General features: G+C 36.7%; 3 protein-coding genes across 5 annotated transcripts in view; 1 reads left to right on the forward strand and 2 right to left on the reverse strand.

Moving 5' to 3' along the window:
* si:dkey-288a3.2 (protein phosphatase 1 regulatory subunit 37) overlaps positions 1-2,006 on the forward strand; it is a 38,449-nt gene extending 36,443 nt beyond the window's left edge. For both annotated transcript variants that reach the window (XM_056768229.1, XM_056768230.1), the window contains exon 12: positions 347-2,006. In XM_056768229.1, coding sequence (XP_056624207.1) covers positions 347-517 — 171 coding nt within the window. In that variant the 3' untranslated portion in view covers positions 518-2,006. The remainder of the gene's footprint in view (positions 1-346) is intronic.
* A 2,638-nt stretch (positions 2,007-4,644) lies between these two features.
* Positions 4,645-9,344, reverse strand: ak7b (adenylate kinase 7b). 2 transcript variants are annotated; one of them, XM_056768082.1, is made up of 18 exons: positions 9,251-9,344; positions 8,987-9,160; positions 8,647-8,755; positions 8,474-8,568; positions 8,256-8,366; positions 8,059-8,142; positions 7,895-7,983; positions 7,725-7,815; positions 7,570-7,647; positions 7,257-7,406; positions 7,046-7,174; positions 6,814-6,907; positions 6,608-6,736; positions 6,454-6,507; positions 5,732-5,929; positions 5,432-5,646; positions 4,914-5,072; positions 4,645-4,838 (listed from the first exon to the last, which is right to left on the reverse strand). In XM_056768082.1, exons 1-18 carry the CDS (start codon positions 9,338-9,340, stop codon positions 4,803-4,805), a joined length of 2,085 nt encoding a protein of 694 aa, XP_056624060.1. In that variant the 5' UTR covers positions 9,341-9,344; the 3' UTR covers positions 4,645-4,802. The 2 variants fall into 2 exon arrangements, with proteins under 2 accessions (XP_056624060.1, XP_056624061.1); XM_056768083.1 differs by lacking the exon at positions 8,059-8,142.
* Positions 9,345-9,505: 161 nt separating this feature from the next.
* On the reverse strand, positions 9,506-14,088 carry galcb (galactosylceramidase b). Its single transcript, XM_056767862.1, has 17 exons — positions 13,919-14,088; positions 13,732-13,800; positions 13,603-13,666; positions 13,402-13,515; positions 13,139-13,278; positions 13,016-13,054; positions 12,393-12,523; positions 12,076-12,231; positions 11,860-11,984; positions 11,627-11,754; positions 11,434-11,523; positions 11,255-11,344; positions 10,836-10,980; positions 10,542-10,722; positions 10,256-10,419; positions 10,074-10,150; positions 9,506-9,991 (listed from the first exon to the last, which is right to left on the reverse strand). The coding sequence occupies exons 1-17, from the start codon at positions 14,057-14,059 to the stop codon at positions 9,824-9,826; spliced, it is 2,022 nt and encodes a 673-aa protein (XP_056623840.1). The 5' UTR covers positions 14,060-14,088; the 3' UTR covers positions 9,506-9,823.
* Between the last annotated feature and the right edge of the window lie 13,490 nt (positions 14,089-27,578).

Genomic DNA, 27,578 nt, shown 5'->3' on the forward strand with positions numbered 1-27,578 from the left:
CGCAGCATAGCGGCCGCCACAGAGCTCCGCTGGGGTCTGAAGGTTGCTGCCGCCAAACAGGCAGGGCCCGTTCTTACCAATGTTACAAATCGGATGGGTGGCATCCGGGGCCTGGTCGTCTCTGGTGATAGTTTATGAGATGAGCCATATCTCACGTTGAGGCTTCCGCATGCCAACTATCCATCCTTTCTGATTTTCTTTTGGAAAGTTTCTTTTTCCTTTATTTGTCAAACATCAGTTGTTTTTCCCACACCAGTATATTAGTCACACTTCCTTGCAAGCTATTGACAAAACTGTATCGCATTAAAGATGTATAAACTGAGATTCTTTCTCTTCTGTTGTTCAGGAGGAGTTTCTAATCGACACGCAGAAGGTGCTACTAAGCAGGATTTCTGATCTGTGCGCATCAAACGCGATGGGTGCCAAAGACACGGCCCTGCGGGCCGCCGCTCCAGGTCCTCCAGCGAGACCACCCCTACACACCCCGACTCTTCTCCCCACCAAAACAGCCGACTAGAAGACATATAAGCGTAATAATTCTATCGCAAATAATGATAACCATAAAACTCCAAATCCTTGTAATAAAGCCGAAGCCTCTCTCCCTAATGAAACAGTGGCCCTCCTGCTGTTTGCCGTCTAATGTTCCCGTTGAGGCTTCCTCCACTTTCCATAAAGCAATTTTGCAAGCCCACTCCCAACGTGATTCATCTAGAAATGAAGAGAACTGCTTGGAAGCCTCTCTTTTCTCTCCCTCCATCTCTCTTCACGTCCCTCGAGGGTGACTCTGACTAAATCTGTGTTGATACATAGGTGCGCTCCAAATCCTGTTTGCTCGGGTTCCATCTTCCCTAATATTCACACTCGTGTATGAGGCCCCTTCCCTGCGTCTGCTAATGTAGCGTATCGCCGTCCGCATGACAAGACGACATCGCCGAGCGCCTCAGACTCTCTCTCACATGTATCGTTTACCGGCGGCGGAGAGAATCACAATGTGTGGGAAGGAGAACATATGTTAAATTTAAGAAGCTGAGATCTACCTCTGCGCAGGGGCTTAGTTTACACGCGCCGTTCAACGGTAGCCAGCAACAAAGGAATGTGTCACGGAGGAGAAACACAGAGGAAGCTTTGTACCCCCCTCCGTTTCTTATGGTTTACATTGTAAATGCACATGAAAAGGTGTTGTATGAGAAAATACAGGCGGCTTTTATGAAACGTAGACGAAGAACCATCTGCTGCCCAAGAAATGTCTTAAAATTAAGAATTTGTTGGCGAGTCAAAAACAGCCTACAATAAATGTGAGCTTGTAAATTAAATTCTAGTTCCTTACTTGGGTTTGTAATTACTGTATGTGAGTTTTTTCTATCAATTATATTTAATTTCTCAAACACATGCAATGAATTTATTAACAGTTAGTGGTGTTTGGCTAGTAATTCTTCAAATAAAAATAGCAAACATTTCTCCCAAAACTCAAATAAGAAACTGTAAGAAGTGGAAATTTTTCATCACCAGCATGCATTGCATATTAAAGCCGTAAACAGTATTCCACACCCCAGATTTCTTTTCTAAGCAAATCCCAAAATTACTCAAAAATGTCTTGATTGACAGACGAGGGCGGATAACTGTATTTAGCCAGGGACGGTCTTTCCTCGTCTGCCGTGATTTGGGTCTCATGGAAGATCGGCCCCCCGGTGTCTGCCCCCCTTCCACTCCCGGCACGGGGCAGGGGCAGATTGACAGAACAGCATGGAGGCAGCCACCGCTGTGCCAACAGCCCCCCCACGCTCTACCTGATGTTTTTAACAAAGGCTTCCATCTTACCCACTCCGCCGAACATCGCCCAGCCAGCTTCAACCCACCCCGGCTCTGCAACAAACAGACTTTGAAACCCAATCGCGAGGATGTTTGGAACATATGCGCAGATGCTCGGAGTGATGCGGCCTGTACGGCTGTACTCAAAGATAACATGTCAAACAGTTTTAAAAAATTGGACGGTTGTAAGTGAGACAATTGACAGGAGGGTATCAAGGCATGTTTTCTATGATGTATGTTTTATTTAGGGTAGACTGGCGCTAGTTGTCACAGTTTTTATTAAATTGATTATTTTTTGTAGTCTATTTCTGTAAAGGCACATATAGTAAAATCACGCTATATGGTGTAAACTGTCATAATAGAAGCCTATTAATAAACAGTATGAATATTTACATGGGATGGAAAGTTTAAAGTGCACAATAAAAAATACTGTATTTGAAAGAACACATGAAACGGCAACAATGGCTCGTGCCAAAATATCAAACCAAGTTTGTTTAAAATTACAGCATTTAAATTCTGTCACGACAACACACCAAACTAATTGATATTGCACATATAATTTATTTTTAAATAGTACATTTAAATGTATTTATTATATCCTGCCTTGTGTTGCAACAGTATATTTTACAATTGTTTTCCTAAATTGAGAGTTTGAAGGATAGAATTTTCAAAAATCATTTAAATCAATGTATCATGTGACTTACTTTAAGGATAGATACTTCATTTTATATGTCCAGACATCCAGACAAGACCTTCTAAAAGAGATAGGCTTACATGTGTTGCAAAGGTCAACGGTTGAATTAATCTCAGTCATCCTTATCATTTATCTTTGACATCATGGTAAGCGATCATAGATGGCACTTCACAGAATTAATAATGCACAATAGTGTTCTTACTGACCCCTTCCTAGTCGTCTTCAATCACTAGAAAATCTCACTGACTTTCCAAAGGGACGATGCACACACACACACTTCTTGGAGGTGTTCCCCCGTTTTGATGAATCTCCGGTCTGGGTACCAGCATCCCTGCTGTACGTGTCTTTGCCTCTCCTCCTTCCTCCTGTCAACACGATGCTGCGCGCAATCCGTTGCTGGGTACCGCTGCGCTCTTCACAGCGTCCTCTGGCCTCACCCATCTCCTCTATAAGCCTGTCGGGTGCTCCACTTCAGAGTTATCTTTAATACTTATTGGTGATGTGTTTTATAGAGAAAAAGGATTTGTCTACGTCTTGGCAATTTTGTAGTTTTTGCCGTTTGCCTAAAATGTACCTTCCATTGTAGACATTTACAATATTATTTTGATACAAAGTTAGTTATTGTAATCCCAGACTCTGACCCCTAAATCAATAAAAAGACCTTTTCAAACCCTGAAAGTGAGTGCTGCCGATGATAAATATTGGCAGACAAGAAAAATGTGTCATTTTTTAGATTGAATGGGACATAATGATATTCACAAGAAGACCCCCACTGAGACAGAGACACAACTGTTCCTAAGCAACAAAACACTTTTTCCACGCCCCTCTAAATGCATGTAAGATTTTGCTTAACTGTTTGAAACCAGACAGATATAGGCCTACTCATGCATCCAATGAACTTACCCGAGTAAACATGAACATCAGTGAAAGAGGATTCAGTGCTCATGTAGATGGTGGTATTTCAAAACAATGTCAATAGGCAGAGTTTACATTTACGTTTAGTCATTTAGCAGACGCTTTTATCCAAAGTGACTTACAGAGAGTTCAGGAAGCAATAAGCGAAAGGTCATACACGAACAACAATACAATAAGTGCTAATACAAAGTAACTAGTTTCAACAAAAGCCAGACCAATACCTGTTGAGAGAAAGAGGGTGCAAGATAGTATGGGTGCAAACAGTTGACCAGGCACATGCTACAAATACAGAAAAAGTGCACGCCACATTAAAGTTATAAATAAACAATTTTATATACTGTTTGTACAGTCTACTTAAGCATAAAGTGCTGCTGATAAAGTCGGAAGTCAACCTCAGGAGGAAAAATCTTTACAAGGGTCCAAATTTCTGCTATTGCTTGTGTGGTAGTGCCATCTAGTGGCAAAGTTTAGTAATCTGACAAATTCTTCAACTAATTGTAGCTTTTAATTGTTTTCAATAAAATCTTCTCTGAAGTAATATATAATGAATGGATTTATAAATCAATTCATTCCTAACGCTTGAATGCTTTCTTAACATGAAAGACCCAAAGGGCTGATGTTCTTAAACATGTTTAGATTTGAGCCGTATCAAAAGTGCTGATCAACAAATTCATATACATTTTACACCTCATGGCCATCCATATTACAGACAGCCAATATTTCTGCCTAACCTTCCGCACCTGTGCGTTGTCATACACAATAGCTTTCAGAGCAGATGTACATCCATTATCATTGCATCTGACTTGTTGCAGATTCAAGCCCAGTTGATGGTATATTGCCACCTTCTGCTGCTGTTTACCAAATAATTCTTTGACCTTTGTCAAAGTCTTTGCGCTGTTCAGAATCTTAAAAACAGTGAAAGGACTACAGCACTCCCTGGAACTTCATATTTATTTACTGTGTGAAATGATGTGCTCTTTGAAAATAAACAGGATATGTTGTCATTTGTAAACTTTATCATTTGAAAGCTGACGATCAATGCGAATATTCATGATGACAATACTTTTCACAATTCAAAGCAATTTAAAACCATTATCAAAACTATCCTAAAAGTATCACCTTCTTTCTATCAAGATTTTCTTTCATTAGGTTTTTTTTCCATTTATAGGAAAATAAACACAGTGGGAGTTTTTTTTCATTAGATTTTTATTATATTTGATGTGCATACAGTAATAAAAATGTTATTTATAATCAAGGACTCAATGACACCTTTCAATTAGATCCTTATTTGCCATCAAGATTAAAGAAGAAATTCTCGCAACTGACAAGAAAAAGCAATAGTTGTCCCTACAGCTGAACTCAGGAGAACAATCTTCCTGTTTAATTATGCTTCAGGGTTATTTTTCAGAAGGTACTCGGCCTGTGAAAACATTGGTACATGTAAATGTACACCAAAATAAATAAACAGAACTGTTTTTAACCAAGACCAACCTACCAGGAAGTCTATTGGGTCATCGGGGAGTGTTCTGTAGCATTCGATGAGCCCTTGGGTGAGAGTGGGCATAACAGCCCTCATCAGGTAATCCCTCATAGGTGCTGTCTGAGACTCCAACAGTTCATGCTCTTGTCTTTTAACTTCTTCAAGACGCTGATTCTAAAAGCACAAACAAACATACATCATACAGACATACACATATTTCAGACAATTAAATGAACTATATGTTTTTCTTGTGTGTGGGCACAAACTCACCCTATTGGTTTTCATGCCAACTGTACATAATATTATATTATATTACAAATTAAATCACTGTACTGCAAAATTAAGTTGGATTTGAGTAATTCAGTGTAAACCTGAAATTCTATGTTTTCTACTGTCGTGTAGTAAAATATTTCTGTTGGCAGTGCATATAAATTAACACAAATCTTTCCGCCATGTGTTACATAAGTATTCCATTATTTTTCTTGTGATTTTATTTATTTATATGAGGATAAGTTTGATGGCCATGAGCATACCCACTCATCCCAGCACTGAGCCCGGCTCTGGGCTTCCTCTTTCTCCTGGAGTTCTGACATCTGTGCTTGTTGTTTCTTTAACAGCTCCTCAGCTTGCCGTCTCTCTGCCTCCTCCACCTCCTCTGGGTTTGGGCTGTAGTTCTTTGGTTTGCCCAGTTTTCTATAAATCTTATCTGTGACCGTCAAGTACTCATTGTCATCGTTGCTTGTTATCTCTAAAATAAAACCATAAAATGCACCAAATCAATTGATTTTGCGGATTCCTTTAAACAACGTTCATGTTCGGTCTTCCAAAATTACCGAAGAGTTCAGGATGAATTTCAAGATCTTCGAAGTAGTTCAGTAATGTCTCATCCTCTACATTTCTCTCTCTGAATCTGGCCAAGCGCTGTAGGAACTGCTCAGGGCTGTAGGAGGTTCCTTCTACGAGGCTTTCTGGTAGGTTCAGAACTCGGTTTTTCAGGAAAACATCAGTGGCATTAAGAGAGAACACAAACTCTGGAGAATACAGAGATGCTTGATTTAATGTTGTCGTAATGTTTACAGCCACCTGCTTTAATGCTTAAAATAGTTCTGTAGGATTTCATACTAAAATATAAGCAACAATATGCACTGAAAACGTGAAGCCTCACTGAATATGCTTCAAAAAGCTCTTTTTAGAGCTCAACAAAATTTTATTTAAAAAAGCATATCGCTCATGTCCTTCTCATATAATCCTTTTATGAGTCATCTGTTATGTTTGTCACTGGGTTTTGCAAATATCTAACCAATTAAAAGTATTAATAAGTGATCGTGAATTTGACAACACAGAACACAATCATTTAAAAAAAACAGTGCTTTTCCATTTCCAGAATAACAGGGAATTTGGAGGTTTCGGAAGGACAGCAACGATATGTATAATACAAATCAGTTTTGTAAGGGCAAAAGCTCATAATTGCAATTAAGACATTTTAAAGACTCGCTTAAAGGCTTTAAAAATGATTTTCTAATCTGCATAATACTTTTATTAAGTAATTACACACCTGGAATGATCTTTTCTTTGCATTTAGATTCCATGTCTTCTTGGTCTTCATCATCTGTTGAATATTTAAATAGAGATGTTAAATCAACTCATCTACAGTACAAATCAGAATCATGAATTAATGAAGAAATTACATAATGAATAAAAACTCTCACTTTTAAATAGCTCCTTTGCCTGCTCATGTGTCTTTGGAAATCCATCCAAAACAAAGCCTTGATTCATGCAAGGTTTGGTCTTGAGTTTGTCTCTCATAATACGGAGCACATACTGGTCATCCAGTCGTCCTGCACATAACATAAGTACTGTGAACTGCCATTTATTTAAAAATACTACGTCGCAATTAAAAAGTGATATTAACAACCTCCGTTCAGATTCATGTTTTCCTTTAAAGTGTCCAGAAATTCCTGAGCTTCACTCGGTTCGTCTTCCAGGTCTTCCGTCTGGACACTTGATTCCTGAGATTTAATACCGTTTATGTATTAAATAAGAAAAATGCAATGTGACCTGCTAACCTGTGACCAGTCACATTAAATAAATATAAAGTGGTCTCAGACATACTGGTCAGAATACATTCTGTGCTGTACAATACCAACCAGGTTGTGTAATGTTTCAGTTATGGTCTCCTTAAGTTTAATATGATGAAGTTGGTAATGCTTGCAGATCATTTCTGCTACTGTGCTTTTCCCAACGGCAGGAGGTCCCAGTATGCAGATACGAGTGGGCTGAAGAAACACAGCATTTATACGGGCGCTTATAATGAGAAGACCTCAAACATAACTCTTTGTAACAGGTATTTTATCATACCGGCAGTCCCCTGTTCTGTCTGTATTCTTCTGTGATCTGTTCAATGTTTTCAATAATGCCGGCCTCAGACACCCACTGGATATGAAAATTCTCCTTTAGATAGGGTGCTTCAACTCGAAGGTCGACAAATAAAGAATCAATATCTGTTTGCTAAGGCAAAGCAAAAAACAAATCTCAGTCAATACAAAACCAAAACTCTAAAAGAGAGTTTTGTCCTTTAAAGAAAGTGGTGAAAAGCATACGTAGCGAATTCATGTACGGATTTAAAATAACTTGTCTTTATCATTGTAGTGGAACAACATTGACATTTTACCGTAAGATTCTGTTCGAGAAAAATGTCCTCTTTTGAAACTTTCTGTGTTTTTCCTGGCCCCAGTGCATAAGATATTGCCTTAAAAACACGAAGACTACGATTTATAAAAGTCATTAATTTCCATACGACAATCTGCCGTGACAGTAAAATCTCACCTTGATGATATTCTCCATTGTGTTTTTGGAGTCATCAACAGCAACAATGTAGTGTGACCCTGGCTTGTGATCAATGACATTTTGGATGATCCTAAATGAATGCGAGTCAATGGAGTGTAGATGTTCAGTAACGTATTTTGCATGAATTGTGTGTCAAAAAATGTACTAACCCTGCCAGATCACTGATGTGAATAGTGGGAACAAAATTTGTGCCATCTCCAAAGATGGGCACCTTCAGGACTTCCCCCAACCATGACATCTACGGGAAGCAATAAAGATAAATAAAAAAGTGATATTTTTGAATCACAGTCCATTTCTCCAGTATGAGTAATACCTTAAAAAAGAGGTGAAAGATGTGTTCTCCCATTCCATATTGTAGCCCCGATGCAACCACATATGTGGAGAACTTTGAGCTTTTCTGAAAATCATAATCATATGAAAATGGCACCCCTCAAACATGTTAAAGATCTTATTAATGACTAAGAATACATTTAAATACTTTTCACCTCAAGTAATATTATATCCACTTACAGTTTTGCCTAATTTGACTACAAGTTTCTCCAAACTGATGTGATCCTGAAAGTTGGGGTGTGGTTTTCTTCTCCGGTAATGTCCTTCTGTAAAAGGAATCTCTGGATCATCCTACAGCATGGTAGAGACGATTTGCATTAACTTTTCTTTCTATTTAAACGTTAACCATGAAATCCATTAAATATAATCAATTAAACTACATCAAAGGTATCTCTCACTTTATCAGCTGGTGTAGACATAGCCCATGTCATGATGGATGACACAAGGATGAACATCTTTGGTTCAGAAAATGTGTCCACTTCCTCGTGAAGAGCTGTGATGGGAGGATTAAACAACTAAGAATCTATGGCAGGAGAAACACATTTATTCAATAATAAAGTGTCAATGATACCCGAGACGGCCCACTGTGCTTCATCCATCTGATCAGGATGCTGAGAAATATTATAAATGATGACATCGCACTTCATGAGATGATGGAGAAGGTCTTCACGCTCACAGCTCTAGAAAGATAAAAAAATGAAGTGCATTTCTATGTCACATTAAGCAGGCCCCTTAAAGCAACTTACCTGTACAAGTGAGAGAGCAGTCGTCAGCCGACAAAAAGCATAAGCAGGAGCCGTGTCAAAACAAGTAGCATAAATTATTTATTATTTTTAAAACAACTACTTCTACGTAACAAACTAAGATAGAGCCTACTGCTGTATTTAACGGTTAAATATTGTAATATTTACGCTGTACTCTTCAATATATCCAATCTTCTCTTCTGTTGGGTTGGAAACACTCCCCACAATCTGGAAGGTGTTCTCTTTGATTTCTGAATACTCATCATGCAACGTGTCCTCCTCTTTCTCTGCGTCAGGATCAGTGTCCACAAGAGACGCACCAACTAAACATGAGTTTAAAAACTAAACAGAGCAGGAAACGAAATGAAGTCTTTGACACAAATGCTTTAGCGACTTGTAATGTTTACATTCGCCATGATGAAGGCGAATTACCTTTGCGATATATTTCGATGAGTATGTATCAAGATTGTTAATGAAAACCCGTTTGAAGTTTTTCTGCGTCTCCTCTGTCATGGCCGCCATCTTGTTGTTGATACGTTGCTTGGAAACGGACATGCACGTGCGGTCTTATATTACGCCCTGATGCAAGTTTATTCGCGTTACCCAAATTGCCTAGATTTACGTTATGATGTATTTTTTTCATGATATCAAATATCTTATAACTAATCCACACTGTTTAAAATCAAATTAAACAATTTATATATTTTTATTACATATTATCAATTATAACACACTAAATGAACAACGTCCGTAAATAACACTGCAGACATAGGCTACACAGAATAAACCTTCAGGAATTTATTAAACAGAATCATGTGTTTGAGTGAAAACAATACATTCACAAATAAATTACTTATAATAAATAATTTTACATTTTTACAATAAATCATATAACTGGTTTAAATTGTTACTTTATATTAAGTCACAGTGCTACATAAGTGAAAAACTAATTTATCTGTTTATATGCAACCCTAAAAATGCTTGTTTACGGTTTTCACAACGATGTCAAAACAAAGACGAGGCTGGGAGTTCGTCTGCCTTTATGGCAAAGTTATCAAACTGTGCGGGTACAAATGAACTAGTGCCAATGGCCGCCCATCCATTTCTTGACTCCGAGGGCACTGCATTTTTCCAGAGAGGATAGCCATTGAGTTCTGCAGATGCATAGTCTCCCTAAAAAAAGACAATAAATGATAATAAAAAATAAATCCTATAATTAATACATGTGAACCTTTTTATATACAACTTAACATACCTCCACTTTGAGGGTCAAGGTGTACCATACATGTGCTCTAGTTCTAGAGAATCCTTCAGCAAGAATTATAATTCCTCCTGTAATATCAAGCGTTTTGGTAATATGACCTGACACAGTCAATACAACGTCGTAAAGAGAATGGAAGGCTTTTGTTACCGAGAAAAGCTTTTTTTATTACTCACTAAGGTCACTGGTGATTTTATAGGTGCCATCTGCGTACACCCAGAAGAAGATCCCCTTCGCACTGCGGACCACACCTCCACCTTTATCAACTCTGAGTGCAATAAAGACCCCACCCGTGTGCACAGTCTCCATGTATATATCACACGATACCGTCAAGTCCTCCCTGAAAGAGATTCTAATAATCAATACTAATTTATAACAACATATTTCGAATAATTCAATCTTAATGCAGCGGCATAAATAATAAAATGTGTTTATATGCAATTGGGAATTTCGTGTACATACCAGTTATGATCACCAATAACGCTGATCGTCTGATCAGCATCTGCGACCCACGTCACAGGGCGCTGAGTGACCACCTGTCTCAATGTAAAACCATGAGGTCCGGGGTCCGTCAGGTTAGTGAAGTACTCAAAAACACCCGTCTGATCGGCAAAGTTCGGAGCCTCTGAGAAATAAGGATGTTCTGCGGGAGCACAAGAGTTAACACTCTTATAGTGTACTCCTCCACTTATACTTAATGTCATGTGGTCAATTAAATAAGCCGGTAAGAAAACAAAGGAGACTGAAACTACTTACGGACATTAAAATCATCTTTATAAGTTTTAGGAAAGGGAGCAGAGAGCGGAGGATCTGGATAACTCCCTTTCTGACCAGTTGTGATAGTGGTAAAAGTATAGACTTCATCGACATCGAGCTCTATGCTGAAAGACCCGTTAAGAACCTACAACATCCACAATTCACAGATATACTATGTTAGACGTTAAATATCAAGTGTAGCACACAAAAAACAGTAATACGAAAAATCTGCTATCACGAAATGTATTTTATTAAAACAGAAGCTGCAGAAATCGCTTGTAAAGGCTCTCGGAATGTCATTAGGTTAGGAGGTGATTCAGCATCATCATCTAATTTATAATTGTACTGAAAACTGTCTTTAAAAGATTATGACCACATAAACAGAATAAGAAAACTCTTTTTGAATATACCAAACTTACTTTAACAGGCTTAAGATTTTGGAACAGGACTGTCTTGTCTTCTTTAAAATCAAACTTTGAATGCCACACCTGCAGCTCACTAATGGAAGCCTGTTAAGACAGAATATTCCACAATGTTCTCCTCACTGTACTATTTTTACCTGCTATAAACCAATTTAAATCACAGCAGCAGAACTCACGAAAGACCCTTTCAGATGAAACGTTACATTCTGTGCCGAGACATTATAGGGAAGTAGTGGAGGTCTTATACACACAGAGTGATCATGAGTCTGAAAAAAAATAACGTGTACACATGTGAATACAGAAAAAAATCAACAAAAGCTTTTTTCATGTTATGCTGAGTGTTCTGAACATCTATTTCAAAAGTCTAACCATGGTTTCAGTGATTAAGGTTAGATTTCCTTTCCCGTCAGTCAGTGCAACATAACTCCCACCGTGCATCAGATGTCCAACAGTCTGCAGGTACTTCCAGCCAGGCGAAGTAAACTGGGTAGTGTGAGCTTTTTGGATTTACACCAAGATACTTTATTCGTTTTGTATCAAACATGATCTATAGCATTCTTCATGATGCACGTCGTATAAATGTATACAATAAAACGCATTACCGGTTATCCAGATAGGGGACTCGACAACATAATTTCCACTCCATGGCTCATTTGCAGTCATTAGTCCATCTCTTCCAAAGGGAAGGTTTCCGTAATAACTGGCAACAAGGTTCCAGGATATGGTCCTGAAATGTGAGCACACATTTTGTACTGACAGATACGATCAGATAGAAAACTAACAAATATAATATCAAAATGTATATGGTGATATCGTACGCTGTCATTCTGCCATTGACATAATTCTGGTTGAGAATTCGCGCCCAGCAGCCTCCGCCAACATCATTATTAAAAGTACTGTAGTCTTCAGAGGACCACAGTTTCTTTTCTGTCTTCAAGGCTTGAGGTGAACTGGTGGTACCGGGGTAATGAACCCTGTCAATCCAACAATTCCAACATCAGGAGATGACACCCCCACTCTTTTTCCTACTGTACACTCCCACATTTCTTTTTTTATGGCGTTTTTTCCACTCACTCACTTTACAAAATTAAAACTGTTTGGAATAAAGAATCATTTAAAGAGACGTTAATCATACCCTAAGACATCAACAGCATCTCTGAGTTCACTGTCAGCAACAACAGAGGAGCTGATTGGCTCCCAGAGATTATCACTGGCAATTATTTTAACTCTCTCCAGGCCACTTTTATCCAGCGTATATCGCAAAATCTAGTAAACAAAGTAGAAAAACATACAAAGTTAAAAATATATTTTAATTGACTGAAATATAAACTAACTCTTTAGGCTAAAAATCATTTTAACATTCTCTTTATGCAGTTAAAGTGATAGTTCAACATTTATTTACACTCTTATCATTTCAAACCTTTCTTACGCAGAACACAAACAAAGACATTTTTAAGAAAGTTTAACGAAACAGCACTGGCCCTTATTCACAAAATCCATGCAAGTGAATGGGGGCCAGTTAAAAAAGTTCTTCAAAATATCTTGTTTTGTGATTGCAAGAAAACCATACAAGGTGGAAATGACAATAGGGTGAATAAATGATGACACAACACTAATTTTGGGTGAACTCTCACTTTAAGTTGGCTGTTTAGAATAAACATTTAACCTATAACTTCCCTGTAAGTCCCATCAGAACTTGGTTGAAACAACAGTTTAAGTTAATGACACAATTGTAAAAAAGGTTTTGTGATAACTTACCTTTATGTATTTAGTGTCAAAGCTCCGTTCATTCCATATCTTTACAAACAAAAAAAGTCAGACTCAACTACAAAATATTTTGGAGTAACTGAAATTCTGGTGGAACATGTGGGAGCTATTTACCCCGACATAATCAATGTCTAAATCATGGTACTGCTTGGCCCCAATAATCCATGACACCACATAAGAGGCAGTGATATCAGGGAAACCATAGGGCCAATTTTCACCATTTCCCACCCATCCGGGAAAAGCCCAGGGCAAACCTGTAAATGACAAAAATGGCATTCGAGGTGATATGTGGTACATGAAAACAACAACATAAATTACAGTTTGTGTGTTCATGAGAAATGCATATTTGTTTAGAATAGATTTGTGATTATTTTTACCTATGAGGGTGATGTTTGGGTTCCTCTTCTTGGCTTCTCTCATTAGCCACCATTCGTAACCTCTAAAGTAATTCTCATCATCTTCATAATGCATATGGGAGGGTTCAGTTCCATCTGTCAATCATTACAGTCCTTATATGACCTATATTGACAATGCCAACTTATTGTACTGCACTTTAAAATCGAAACTGTTCTCTTCACCTGTGGTCTGAGCATCGCCTCCTATTTCAACTTTTAGTATTTGTAAAGAAGCACCAAATTTAGGCTGAAAATAAACAATGATTAGATCCAATAATATAGACAAACTGTAAAAAAGGGTTTCAGTCATACCTTAAAAAGGTAATCCAGTACTTGACTCCGATACGGTTCCGCATAATTGACTAGTAAACGCGATGTTGCCTGTAAAAGCGTTTGTATAGAGCAGGTTAAATTCTGCACACGTGAGCATTTTGTACAAACCAACTAAGCACTTTAGTGACTCAGAAAAGGAGAACCATACTAACAGTAAAACACTCACCCCACCGCCACTTAAACCACCAATGCCATCAAACGATCGTCCCAGACCGAATTCATCATCTAAATAGTATTCGTCGCATGAACAAACAAGCGCAGAGAGAAAAATACTTAAAAGCAGTAAACACTGAATTTCTGTGTTCATCCTAACTCTTGCGCTCCTGGTACACTATCACTTGCACTTCCTAGGTGGGCGGCGCTTAGCGTTTACGCTCGTGTTGTCACGCCCCCTCTATGATGTCCTTTCCAATAGATTAGGTTGTTTTAACAGGGATCATTTGCATTAATAATGTTTAATTGAGACAATATCAAAGTTACATGTTTGGAGGTGCAAAGCATTTTATTAACTTGGCTTTTAGAAGAACTGATTTCATTTTTGTCACTTTCCATTCTTCTTAAAAGTTCGATTAATATTCGGGATGTAATGATTCACTCAGCTCACGATGCGATTCACGATTCGGATCTCACGACTTATTTTTTATTTTTACAAAAGAAATGAACAACTTCCCTTGCTTTATTTCTCAAATGCTTCACGTTTCTTTGTATAGTAAAATTATGTTTTATTTCAAATAACAAAACCGAACTGCAATTTTAAAACAAATGAATAATAGAAAAAGTCTCTTTAATATAAACAAACTAATACTGTCTGTGCATTTCTTGGATTATTTTTGCATTTAAGAAATATAAGCACGTCCACGTTTAGGCTTGCAGTGAACATAGCGGCCCCTGCTGTTAAAAAAATGTATTGCAGTTCAATTCACACATTATAATCGATTTTCAACCCAAGGTGAATCGTTACATCCCTTAATAATATAGCATAACAATACTGTCATGACACCATCTTACATTTTTCTGTAATTGTTTTTGCAAGCTGTTTGTATTAATTTGTGATTTCAGCATGATAATGGTTCATATTAATTAATTTTATAATAGGAATATTTTAATAAATGTAATGTAATACATTTTTGTTGTTGTTGTACCGGTGGTGGTTGTGTGTTTTAAAAAATCCAGTATTTAATCGTTCTTGTTTGTTTGTGAATAAACTTCAGGTCAGGATTTTAGTTGATATTACACATGCTGCTATGTTGAAAGCTTCTTTTGAATCGATACATACACTCATCAAATGTCTATCAGCATATAAACAGAAAATGTGTTCTCAAGAAGTCATGTCAGATGAGGCCTTGCTGCTGAATATTAGACTTATATTAAACCGTAGGCAGATTTGATGAAAAAATCTGTGTGTTGTAATATGTTTTTACTGCATTACTCTGGACCATTGGTAAAAGTACCATTATGTCTGGCATTGTGATGGAGCCGTGTGGTTTTTCCTCAATTTTGTGGAAACCATTTCAGAGGGAAAATGCGTTGGATAATTTTGAAATTCATTCTTACTTTGATACTATCCACGACGAACATGCCATCTTTCATAAACCATTTCATTTTTCAGTCTACATTTTCATTGCAAGTCAGATGTGCAGGGATTTCTCATAGATGGTATGAATTTTCTCGGATTTGTGGACCTGTCAAATAAGCTTTATGCTCTACTTAATTTACAGAATTCTCATGTGCTGGCTTATAATACATCTGGGTGTATTGATGACTTGTATTTGATTGTGTCAACTACTACAATCTGTACCCCGGCGCTACATTTATAAGTTTGCTTTGGGGATGGAACAGCAAGGTCATCAGAAAGACTTTGGGTTATTGATGATTGATGTCTTAGAAATATAATATTCTATAACAACATACTGTAGAAAGGAAAATGACCACATGATCCTAGATAATAAAATGAAAATAGAACATGTTATATTAAAGATATGTTGCTTACTCAATTAACATAATTTGGAATTGTATTAAATAATTCATTATTTTAAAACAACAAAATATTTTGATATTTGTAAGGAGAGTTAAAGGGATACTTCACTCCAAAATGCCCCAAATCTGTATACATTTCTTTGTTCTGATGAACACAGAGAAATATATTTGGAAGAATGCTTTTAACCAGACAGATTTGCCTCCCATTGAATACCACAGTAGAAAAAAATAATTTATCATTATTTTTTGTTTTGTTGAACACAAAAGAAGTCATTTTGAAGAATGTTAGACAGCAAACAGTTCTGGGGAACTTTTGACTACCATTGCATTTTTTCCTACTACGGTATTCAAAGGGGTTGGACAAAATCTGGTTATAAGCATTCCTCAAATGATCTTTCCCTGTCTTCATCAGAAATAAAGAAATTTATACTCGGAACAACTCTAAGGTGAGTAAAGGATGACAGAACTTGCATTTTTGGGTATCCCTCTAAATAAATATCAAATAATCTACAATGGTATTTCTTAGTTATGCTTTTTGTCTTTTTAGGTATATTATGTTGACGTGTTTACTTTCTCTTCATAATTGGGCGGTAAATTTGTAACCTTTTCAGTTATCTATTTTCATTTTTATTTGTGATTTAGGTTTAAATGCAAGATCGTCTTCTTACCACTGGGGGGCAGCAACTACTCACAGTTGAAACTTTTATTTTCCTTTAAGTAGACCATTTACAAGCAATTGTATGTAACTGAGATAACACAAACAGTGCCCTTGGCTCTCTCCAACCTGCGTCCTCATTGATATGATCAAAGATTGGCATTAAGTCTCCACGCTATATTAGTAATTACTTAAAAAACATTGATAATTGTATCCCGTTGGAAAGATCTGGTAAAAAGAAACAGGCTAATCTTCGCTTTCACCTTAAAAAAAAACAAGAGATCAAATTTTGAGCATAAGTGGCAAAGAGAAGTAATAACTGTATTATGGGCGAGGAATAGTAGTTCACTATTTGTTCATATTTATTTCCATTTCCAATACCCTAGAGCATTATCATCATCGTGTTTGGGTATAAATCAATGTATTACATTAGCATACTGCTTTAGTGAGGTGAAGAGTGCTTGGTAGGATGTCTAATTCTGCCTCGTCTCTTTGAAATCCCAGTGCAAATAGAAGAACCCCCTGCCATGTAATTTTAGCAGCATGAAAGGTGTATGTGGCTCTTAAATCACAGCCGTGACCTCGCTCGGATTCTTACTTCGCCTCCTTTTTTAGCGTTTCATTCTTTCTGCGTGCCCTTTTCAAATGTTAATGGCAACGCGGTTGCAGCAGAAAGCAGGGTTATTCTTTATACCGGAGAGAGACAACTTGATCTCTTTGACCATTTCAACTCAGACATTGATGCATTATACAGTTGGTCAACAATTTATTGGCTGACCCTGTATGCAAGTAATGCGAGAGACAGAGAAATCTCTTTCCACTTGAAATATGAATAAATGTTTTAATGTCGGCCTGGCATCTGTTCCATGCTCGCAGTGCCACTCGTTTCTTCCCCTTTTTATGTATTACTAAGACATTCTCTTCCCTAGGGTTGTCAGTCACCTTTTTGTCGACCCAGCTTTGAAAGACCGACCCTTATCTCTAATGGAGTTCAATTGAATGCAGACAATGGTGTATACATAAAACGGGCGTGTATAGAGATGTTATACAAGAAATACTTTCGCAGCTGTATGTCATTTGCACTAATAAGTCTACATCAATATGAAATAACACAGTTTAGATTCTGCACTGAGTCTGATGGAGTGTTGAGAGTTTACAGTGTGAGTTCTGCTATTTGAGTTGGTCATTTGGACTGTATTCACTACTGTTTTGCCTTGACCATTACTGAACATGGGATGTGACTGGAGTATCTTTAGAGTTTAGGGAGAAAGAGAGAATTCTGCAAGGGCAATGCAGCCAAGACCTTGTGGAGAAATTTCAGAGGTGCTGTTGATGGATAGTTGACAACATATTATTTTGTATATTTCAAAATCTCTAGTGTGCTGCGTTACTGTCTATAAGTGACCAAATAAGAATGCTTTTAAATACAACTTAAATATTATCTTATTGTGCTATGTGTTAGTTTCGGAGATAAAAAATTAATAATTAAAATGAATTTGCAATATAGCAATTTTTACAGCGTTGCATTGCTTTAGAACCGCTGTGCATGGAAAAAAAGATTTGGACGGCCTTCAGCTTTGATTACGGCACGCATTTGCCGTGGCATCATTTTGATAAGCTTTTGCAATGTATTCCCATCCAACATTTTTTCCCGCCCAGAGTTGCATTCATTTTTCGCCAAGATCTTGAATTGATGATGGTAAAGTCGGAGCGCTGTGAAAGTCTTTTCCAGCACATCCCAATGCTCCCTTAACCACTCTTCACAATTTGAGCCCGATAAATCCTGGCATTGTCATCTTGGAATATGCTTGTGCCATCAGGGAAGAAAAAAAACATTGATGGAATAACCTGGTCATTCAGTATATTCAGGTAGTCAGCTGACCTCATTCTTTAGGCACATAAAATTGCTGAACCTATAACTCCAATCCAAACCTCTTACCTATTTGCAGAGTTAAATCCAGGTTGTGACCTTTTTTTGAACAGGGAGTTTACTTTACATATATATATATATATATATACAGTATATATAATAAATGCAAACATATATACATTTAAAAATATAGGAATCTATGTAATATATTGACTATATATATATATATATATATATATATATATATATATATATATATATATATATATATATATAATACAAACAGTACATATATAACATGCAGGGCACATAGGGGGTAAAACAATACATCTACAAGCTAAACATTTGTAGGTTTAAGTAATGGCAAATATCAAAGTTCACATTTTTTACATCATTGTTTTCAAAGGTAACTGCTCTAATCTTCTTACCATATCGGTAAATCCGTGTTTGTGAAAACATTTGATGTCCTGAAAGGAATGAATCCACTCACCCCCCTTCCAGAAGCAATCACTTAAAGTGAAGGCCATGTATTTCATTGCTCGGACTGCAGAAAATACAAAGACTGCAAAAAGGTCATTCATCTTGATTAAATATACATTGGCACCGGGTCATGCAGAATGGATTCAGATTTAAACTAGTCTGCTTTTGAAATTAATTTGATAGCTTCTAGTGTTTATGTGAGTTTCTTTTGTATTTACGTGTACATGTGTGTAGCTTGTGTATGTACAGTATATTCTTTCAAGAATAGTCATGACTTTTTTCCATTAGTGAAGTGGATCAGACAGCATTCATCTCTGTGGGAGATTGACAACCTTGAGTGTTTACAGCTCTGGACGTTCACCTTACTGCACTTCACTCATTCTCTCACTTTTTATGAAGCAACTAATAATCAAGTTTTCACTCTACAGTGGCAGCAAATCTTTATTAATCTTAATGGAAGTAAGAAAATGCCATACTAGCCATCAGGTAAAGAGCAGAGGTTTGTCATCAGTGATGACCATGGAAGAGTTTGCTTTGTTTGTATGGACCTTCAACACGTTTTTTATTGTCTGCAGACAAACTATGGTTTATTTATGGTTGCATAGCAACTTGGCAGTGTATAGACCACTTCGCAAAATGTAAACAATGCTGGTCCTGAAGCACTTCTTTATGTTGAGATTTTTTTAAATGTTTACATTTAAATCTTAAAGATGTTATTTCTGTTCTAAATTCTATTGGTAGTTTTTTGTTTTAACGTTTATTTAGTGTTAAAACTGAAACAGGAAGTGTTTTTAAAGTCGGCATGAAACTGTTTTAAAAGAAGCATATTCTTTTCTTTTTTGTATGGTTGACGTATATCTTATTCACTAGATATATGTCGTTTCGAGGGGGGCGGGAGGTCAACGTTTTCATTTGAGACTGAGGGCACATGAAATAAAAAAAAACGTGCACAGATATGTCACTTTTTAAAGTCTACATTATCCCTTAAAAACATGATTTTTCAATTATGATGCCGTCTTTAAACCAGTGTTTTTTGTTCTTGAAATTGGTCTGTATATGCGGTTGATTCAAACTTGAATTTGAACACAGAATTGTCTGTGTTTTTTACATGCAAAATCAAAAGCCATTTAGATATAAAACATATTGTGATCTTTTCTAATGAAGCTGCAATCCATAGCCTGCCTCTCTACCTCCATCTCTGAAACATAAAACTAGAGCTCAATTTATTTTACCTCAAATTATAAATCATAAGCTAAGCATTGTGAATCGAGTTCAAATCAGCAGACTGAACACCTATTGTTTTTTGTACTCGCTCAATAACAGATTTCAATTTTTTACCTAAAAAAGTTACGGTTTGCTGCTTTAACACAACCCGCTTTTGATCTGCCCTATTCAGCCGCATTTGCAAAACAATTGATTTCCTATGTTTTCTCGGAGGCTATTTAATAACGTTGCCTAGGTTTGCTTCCCCAAAGACATGAGCTATAATGGATAATTTGCCTCTGAAAATTGCTTAAAGTTAAACCACCTTCCATCAGAATATCCATCGTTGATCAAGAACACGTAAAGTACTTTACTACCCAAGACAGTAAATAACACGAACAATGAAAAAATAGTAGAATCTAGTAAGTAGATTGAAAGAAAAGTATGCAATTATAAATCTTCAAAGCTTGTCTTGTCCACTTTTGACTCTAAATGGGTACTAGAGTCTATCCTGCTTTAAACCAAGAGTTTTATTTGCAGTGTACGGTGAGAAATCTGCACCGCATAAACAGTAATCATTAAATCAGTGTTTTGGATTAAGTTCCGGGAATAAAACTCCCTTATGTTGCGGTTGAACGCTCACCTCAGAATGCAATAAATATATCAACGGATCATTTTATGAGAAGCCGACTTTCAATTTACAGATGGCTTATGGAGAACTGATGCAAGTTTTTCTATCAATAAATTATGATACCTGGATGAAGAGAGATGCGGCTTGCCGTGCAGTGGAATTTGCTATAGACAGGATTAGCCGCCTATCAGCAGTCATCTATCAGTGCTTTAAGATTCATAAGAGTGGCATTAAAAGAAAACAGCACGGCTTGTCGTGGCCTTGTATTGGCACTTCCTATTTAACAATAATCTATATGCTTATCTGTGTTCCCCTGTGACCTTAACATGTTGTGAATCCAAAGGAGGTGTATTGACCTCTTGTGTAATGAGGAAAACGGGCTTCAAATTCTCTTTCTGTCTCTTTCTCTCTCTGTTTTGTTGAGTGAAACGGCGTAGCCAGTCAATCTACTGAAATTTAAACGGGTAGTTCACCCAAAAATGACAATTCTGGAATTACTCGCCCTCAACTGAACAAAAAAATTGCACAATGAGTTTTCCTGCTATGGTAGTCAATTGTGCCTCAGGGCTTACTTCCAAATATCTTTCTATGTGTTCAAATGAATAAAGAAATGTTTACACATTTGAAACAAGTAGAGGGTAGAAATAATTTTGCTTTTAAAATATTATCTTGTGTGCTTTCTTTAGGAATACGCTGAGGTGTGGAAATAATCTGACAATGTGACATATCCCATTTTTATATAAACCATAACGCACCATAACGCACAACATCATATTTTGAATGTTCTTTTAAATATTTTAATGAGTTTTTTATCAGTAGAGGTTTCATTTAAAAAAGTTTGTAACAGTTAAAAAGTGAAACGTGCATATTTGTATATTAATTAATATTAGTTTTAATCTTTAACACAAAGCTATAGCAAATTAGACCTTTAACCTGTCAACCCTGTTTATTTCAGAAGTCCTTATTCCAAAACATACATTTATTTAGCTGATTTTTAATTACATTTTTAGTTATTTTACTTATCTTAAGATTGCACAATGCTGTTAATTAATCCTCATAAGCACATTATTTGTCCAACATAAAAAATGATGCTAGTCTTGGCTGGTCTTTTTAGCATGGGCGTTTGACTCCAAACTGCTGAAGTCTTTGATAAACATTGATAAACAGAAATCTAATTTCCGTCTATTGACAAGCTCGGTGGTTATTGCATGACCTTTACATCATAGGACTCGAACGATTGCTGCTTGACTAGTTTGAGGCCAGGACGTTAGGAGACGAGCTCCACATGAGACACACAAAACTGGAATCAGATTTTCAGTTATTTTTGTTGTAAAGTGCTTTGGGTTAGAAAGCAGAAGGCGTCTCGGAGGCATCACGGTCTAAAAGTGTACATATGGCCAGTGGCGGAGCAGAGCAGACACCATTCAACCTCAACCCACGGGGTGTAAACACACAATACGCCCCTGGACGTAATGTCTCGCTACTCACCGTATCCAGAAAAATGATGAAATATTATCTGTCAGGTGTTGAAGGAGACTGAAGCGTTGGTGAGGATATCAGGTTATGAGTGCTTTTTTCATTGTATTGGTTGAGTCTGTTGAGGATCCGATTCCTCAGTACACTCACAGTTTGTTACGGTTACACCAGGAGATGTGAATTTGATTGACGTTGTTGAAGCGTGTTTATGACAGGGAGGATCGCGACTGACGTGTGATTGGCAGTTTACACTGACCTGTCATTCATCCGCAATAATCGAAAACACCAAAACAAATATAACACAACGCTGTGGATCAAACATGTGACTTTTGATGTTTTCAGTTTGTGCATGCACTACAGTAAGGTTCAACAGGTTCCGTCCATAAATCTGTTCACTCCCAATTTACCCTGTTTTTCTGTGAATTCTCCTTCAAGGTTTTTATTGTTTACAAATGACCGCATGTAAAATCAATAGATCATCAAATGCAGCAATGCATTGGGTCAAATTGATGCTCAGTGAGATCCTATAGCGTTTTCTTTTTAATGTTGCTATTTGGTATTTTGTTGGAATTAAATCAAGCAGGCTTTCTGCAAAGGTTATACCCCGTAACATATTGTGTATTAAGTCTGACAACCCAATAAGCTTAATATAGCTTGAACAGAGGATTTAAAGGAAGAAAACGTGTCGTTTAAATGCAGGTTATATCATAACACAAGTGGGCTTAATCCGTTCCCTCGAACACACAGAACTGAGAGCTGTTGATGAGGTTAAATCATCTAAGCCGCTTGCTGTAAATTGCATTACGGATCAATGCGAGTCGCAGGCTGATGAATCAATGCCGCCACCAAAACAATATAATCACGTTGGCTTCTCAAAACTCCATAGCTACTGTCATTTATCATTGCTGAAACTATCGCTGCGTATGGATTTTATTTTCATCTACATGCAATCAGAAAACATAAAGCCAACAAACAAGCAAATAGACGAGGATGCTAGTGGTTTTAGATGACTGTAACGATTGAGAATCTCAGGGTTTCTCTGGATGGTCATCTAGGACATTGTTAGCATGTTTCAGGGCAAAATTGGTCCTAATGTGTCTTATTAATGACCTTGCAACAGTTTTCATATAATGTACAAGACATTTGGAAGCATTCTTATATTGAATAAACATTAGCAGTTTACTTTTCTTCATGCAGAAGCAAATGACTCGAGAACTCGTGGTTGTTTACGAATAATTAAAAATTACAAATGAGCAAACCAAGACTTATTTGCATGCGGCAGTTGTTAATTGTATTCCTGCGGTTCATTCTGAACTGGCAGTAAAAAATGGAAACTAGACGATCATTCGCTTCCAAGCTGCATTTTCCTTGCAAGATATCTCACTTCAATAGACAAATGCAAAAGTGCTATTGAGGGAAAATAAATGCGTCAAAATAAATGCTTCTGAACTTCAACAAAAACCAGAATGGCAGATGTTCTCAGACTCTCTGAAGTTGTATAAAACAGGATACTGCACAAATAGATGATCTTGTTTGCTTTTATGTTGTCAATACATGCAAACAAAATAGAAGGAAAAGAACAAATGCGTGAGGTGTTAAAGACTAAATATGGCAAAATAACATACGATCAAGTCTTTAGATCTGAAGCTGTACTATTATTCTCAGCACTAAAAGAGTTTCCCATCCATATAGGCCTATTTGATTTGAATTGAATTTTATTCAATCTTTAGTAAGCATCAAAAGACATTCCTTTAAAGCACATACTGAGCAGTCTCAATAGAGTGCTGAAGCTCTTTGCCTTAGGAGAGGCCATTTTACTGATGAAGAAACACACTTGTGAATAACAGGAATGCTGGGTATTTGTGGGGGCGATATCAGTTGCTAATTAAAACTGAGCATTTTGACTGCCAGAAAAGTCATCTCCATATGACTAGTTGCACTTGAGAGACTGAGAAGTCATATAAGGACAGAACGTTTAACACTTACTGTAAGTCAACATTATCATATTTCACCAGTGAATTATGACACAAATCTCTTCAACAAATTTAGTTCTCGAAAATGACAAATGAAGAGTTTGGTTACAGAATGAGATATCTTTATTGAAACATCCATCCATCCATTTTCTACCGCTTATCCGAACTACCTCGGGTCACGGGGAGCCTGCGCCTATCTCAGGAGTCATCGGGCATCAAGGCAGGATACACCCTGGATGGAGTGCCAACCCATCGCAGGGCACACACACTCACTCATTCACTCACACACTCACACCCTACGGACAATTTTTCCAGAGATGCCAATTAACCTACCATGCATGTCTTTGGACCAGGGGAGGAAACCGGAGTACCCGGAGGAAACCCCTGAGGCACAGGGAGAACATGCAAACTCCACACACACAAGTCGGAAGCGGGAATCGAACCCCCAACCTTGGAGGTGTGAGGCGAACGTGCTAACCACTAAGCCACCGTGCCCCCCTTTATTGAAACATAAAAAAGTATTTTACTATGTGCATTATGTCACTCAAACTGCAGTTGGAATGGTTTGATTTAAGCCATAATAATTTAAGAAATACAGCTAACTAACAAAATAAAACACAATAAAACGCGTAAAACATATATATAGAATTTTTTTAATGTTGTTATCTCGTTTTGGAACCAAACTCTTCAAATAAACCATATGACCCATGGTGTGGCAGCAAAAATGTAGAACATTTATTTTAAATAATATATTATTTTATATTAATAATATTTATATAATATAAAGTGGCATACAGTAAGAGAGATTTATCTTCATTGTTAGTTTTTTTGCTGTCACACATTTCTTTGTCAACTACCCATCTGTCACACGTGCCTTAGACTATATTCTGTGCTATGAGTAGAGGATACCCAATCATTTAAATGTCAGCTAAAATAACATAAAACAGTTTCTATGTGCCATTTATGTAACCTTACATCAAATTTTTGCTCTAGAACGTATTAAAAGACTTTTGTCTCATAAAATCTGCTTCTGCTTTGAACTTAAGAACTGGCCTCCAGTGGTCAGTCGAAACGAAATACATGTTGAACATTATATTGGGGTTAGAAGTTTAATAACTACATTGAACACTGAGACCAAACTGACTTCTTTAACTCTTTAGCAAACGCAGTAACTAAGTGTGAACAGGTTGGACAGGTCAGTTTATAAGGGCTTTATTGACCAAACATCATTGGCTGTTGTGTCATTCCTGTGCATTGATCTAGATAACCGGATTGATTCCATTCAGAAAACAAGTGTGGTGTTCTCATTTCTAAAGATGTGGTGCAAAGCTGTAGGCCACTTGCATTTAGCAGTGGATGTTTTAATGAAAGATGAGTATCTGCATCTTGCCAGGCAGTCTCCATGGTAATAACCATTTTCACTTAAAATAAAGTGGGGTATTTATCTTCGCCGCATCTTCTCTGTTATGTGTGCAAGTAACTTGTCTGCCACAAACATATTACAGTAATCTGTGTCAAAAAAATACGCTAAAGGTTGACAAACCGTCTCATACACTATGCAAAACTTATTTTGCAGTGCGTTATTAGATTATTGCAGTGCAAATGATTTTATTAAATAATATAAATATGAATTTTCACAGTTGGACTTGTTTTGCTTTTAACCGCTTGTTTTTACATTGTTTACCCATAATGATGGCCAAAAAAACAGAACAGTTTTATTGCATAAAACATACAAAAATATCCATAAAATCAAACACGTATTCACAGTATGAAAAGCATTATATAGATATACATTTACGTATTAAAATGTACTATGTTTTAAAAGGATTTGCATAATATGCAAACATTTAAAATATAACAAAGAACAATTTTGTAAATGCAAAAACAGCGTGCAGGATTGAAGACAAGCCAAAAACATCAAACAAACAGCGGGCCAAATATTGTTTGGGCGGTTCAATGTGATGGTTGGCAAGCCAGATGTTGGCATCTATCTAATTTTGGCCACACTATATTTTTTTAGCATTACCATATAACAGCTTCTTTGTTTTAAGATGATGTGTAACTCACAGGTTTGTTGAGCCACCAAGAACCACTGAACTGTAAAATGTTATAATGTATATAAAACATAAATTCTGATGCTTCATGAAGAAATAGAAATAGAATAATCAACTGTAGAGTATTGTAGATCACATGACCCAAATTGGATCTTAAATTTCTGTATTCCCCATTCTTGTTTTTTAAATGCACATTTTTATTACCATTATAAAGCAGTCATGGTTAATAGCAGATTGTTAATGTCTTAGCTGCAGACACTTCACGTTCTGATTTCCCTGAGTAATGAGGCCAGGTTTTATGAGAAAATGACAAAGAGATGTTTAACACGCTCAACAAATTAAGGTCTTAATAAGGATGAGAAGATCAGTGTTTTAATCTGTGTAATGAACGAATTTTGATAAGGGTACGAGTCATTAAGGATGAAGGGGGGGGGGGGGCATTATATAGCACTCCAGAACCTCACATCTGAAATCACTGATTTAGAAACACTTGGGAATGACACTTGTGACCTGCTTTTTTCCTCCAAGGAGATAATTTAAATAAGTCAATTCCTCTTTGCTTACTGAAGTATAATGAAAAAGCATGTTACCATGGCATAAAATCATGCTTGATTGGCCATCAAAATAAACCCAATAATCCAGGATTAAGCTTTGAATGAATCCTACTGTGCATTAAATTTGCTTTGATTGTTCTTATTTATTTATTTATTTATTTACGGTTACAAAGATCCTGTCTCTGTAATAACTAGATTTATTTTGTCTTTAATCTCTATTAATGTCTTTACTTATCTCTACTGCTCATAATCTACAATTTAATGTTGATATGGTATATACAGTATGATGCAAGAGCTAATATTTATGGAATCTTTGAATAATTTAACATGGGTAACATCCTAAATATTTAATAAATATGCTAATGAATCATATATTCACCCCCAGAAAACACTGTTATTGCTTGTTGAAAGCTCTACAGCCTCAAAGGAGGTCTCCCAAAATGATTTAGGCATAGATTAAGACTCATTTATTCAGTTATTTTACAACAATGTTGGACCAATCAGAATCAAGTGGGGAGAACCTTGTGATAAATGTGATGGTATATCTTATTGGATAGAGGATGAAGTTGATGGTTATTGTTTAAGTTTTTACATCTCTTTGGAGTTCAAATTTGGTCTTCTTGACAAATGTGAACAGTCATTTTTAAGACCCTTCTTAAACACGACTCTCAGCAAAAGTCTATTTTCTATTTCACTGTAATAATATCTAGAAAAAACAAAAATCTTGTTTTAGAAAGTTTTATTTCTATGTAATGTTATGTATTTTTTGTGTGCCCTCACCCTGTCCGATCTTTCCTTGGATGGATCATATGAAATATTTGTTAATTAAATCTGTATACATAACTTTTTGCACAAAACAACTTGTTCGGTTTCGAAGCGAGTAGACCTTTCCGGTCACATCTTTCTATTAATTTAACACTTCCTTTTGTTGGCAGGTTGCAGCGGAATTTCAA

This window comes from Triplophysa dalaica, chromosome 15, assembly GCF_015846415.1.
Source record: "Triplophysa dalaica isolate WHDGS20190420 chromosome 15, ASM1584641v1, whole genome shotgun sequence".
In the NCBI taxonomy this organism is placed as follows: domain Eukaryota; kingdom Metazoa; phylum Chordata; class Actinopteri; order Cypriniformes; family Nemacheilidae; genus Triplophysa; species Triplophysa dalaica.

What these genes read in the sequence shown, in the direction of transcription:
- ak7b (XM_056768082.1), bottom strand. Translation starts at nt 9,340, where the DNA reads ATGGCGGCCATGACAGAGGAGACGCAGAAAAACTTCAAACGGGTTTTC. An exon ending in AAACATGAATCTGAACGGAG is followed by an intron (nt 6,737 to 6,813) that starts GTTGTTAATATC and finishes TGTTATGTGCAG; the next exon opens with GACGACTGGATGACCAGTAT. An exon ending in GGCAAAGGAGCTATTTAAAA is followed by an intron (nt 6,508 to 6,607) that starts GTGAGAGTTTTT and finishes AATATTCAACAG; the next exon opens with ATGATGAAGACCAAGAAGAC.
- galcb (XM_056767862.1), bottom strand. Translation starts at nt 14,059, where the DNA reads ATGAACACAGAAATTCAGTGTTTACTGCTTTTAAGTATTTTTCTCTCT. An exon ending in TACTGGATTACCTTTTTAAG is followed by an intron (nt 13,667 to 13,731) that starts GTATGACTGAAA and finishes GTTTATTTTCAG; the next exon opens with CCTAAATTTGGTGCTTCTTT. An exon ending in AGGCGATGCTCAGACCACAG is followed by an intron (nt 13,516 to 13,602) that starts GTGAAGAGAACA and finishes AATGATTGACAG; the next exon opens with ATGGAACTGAACCCTCCCAT.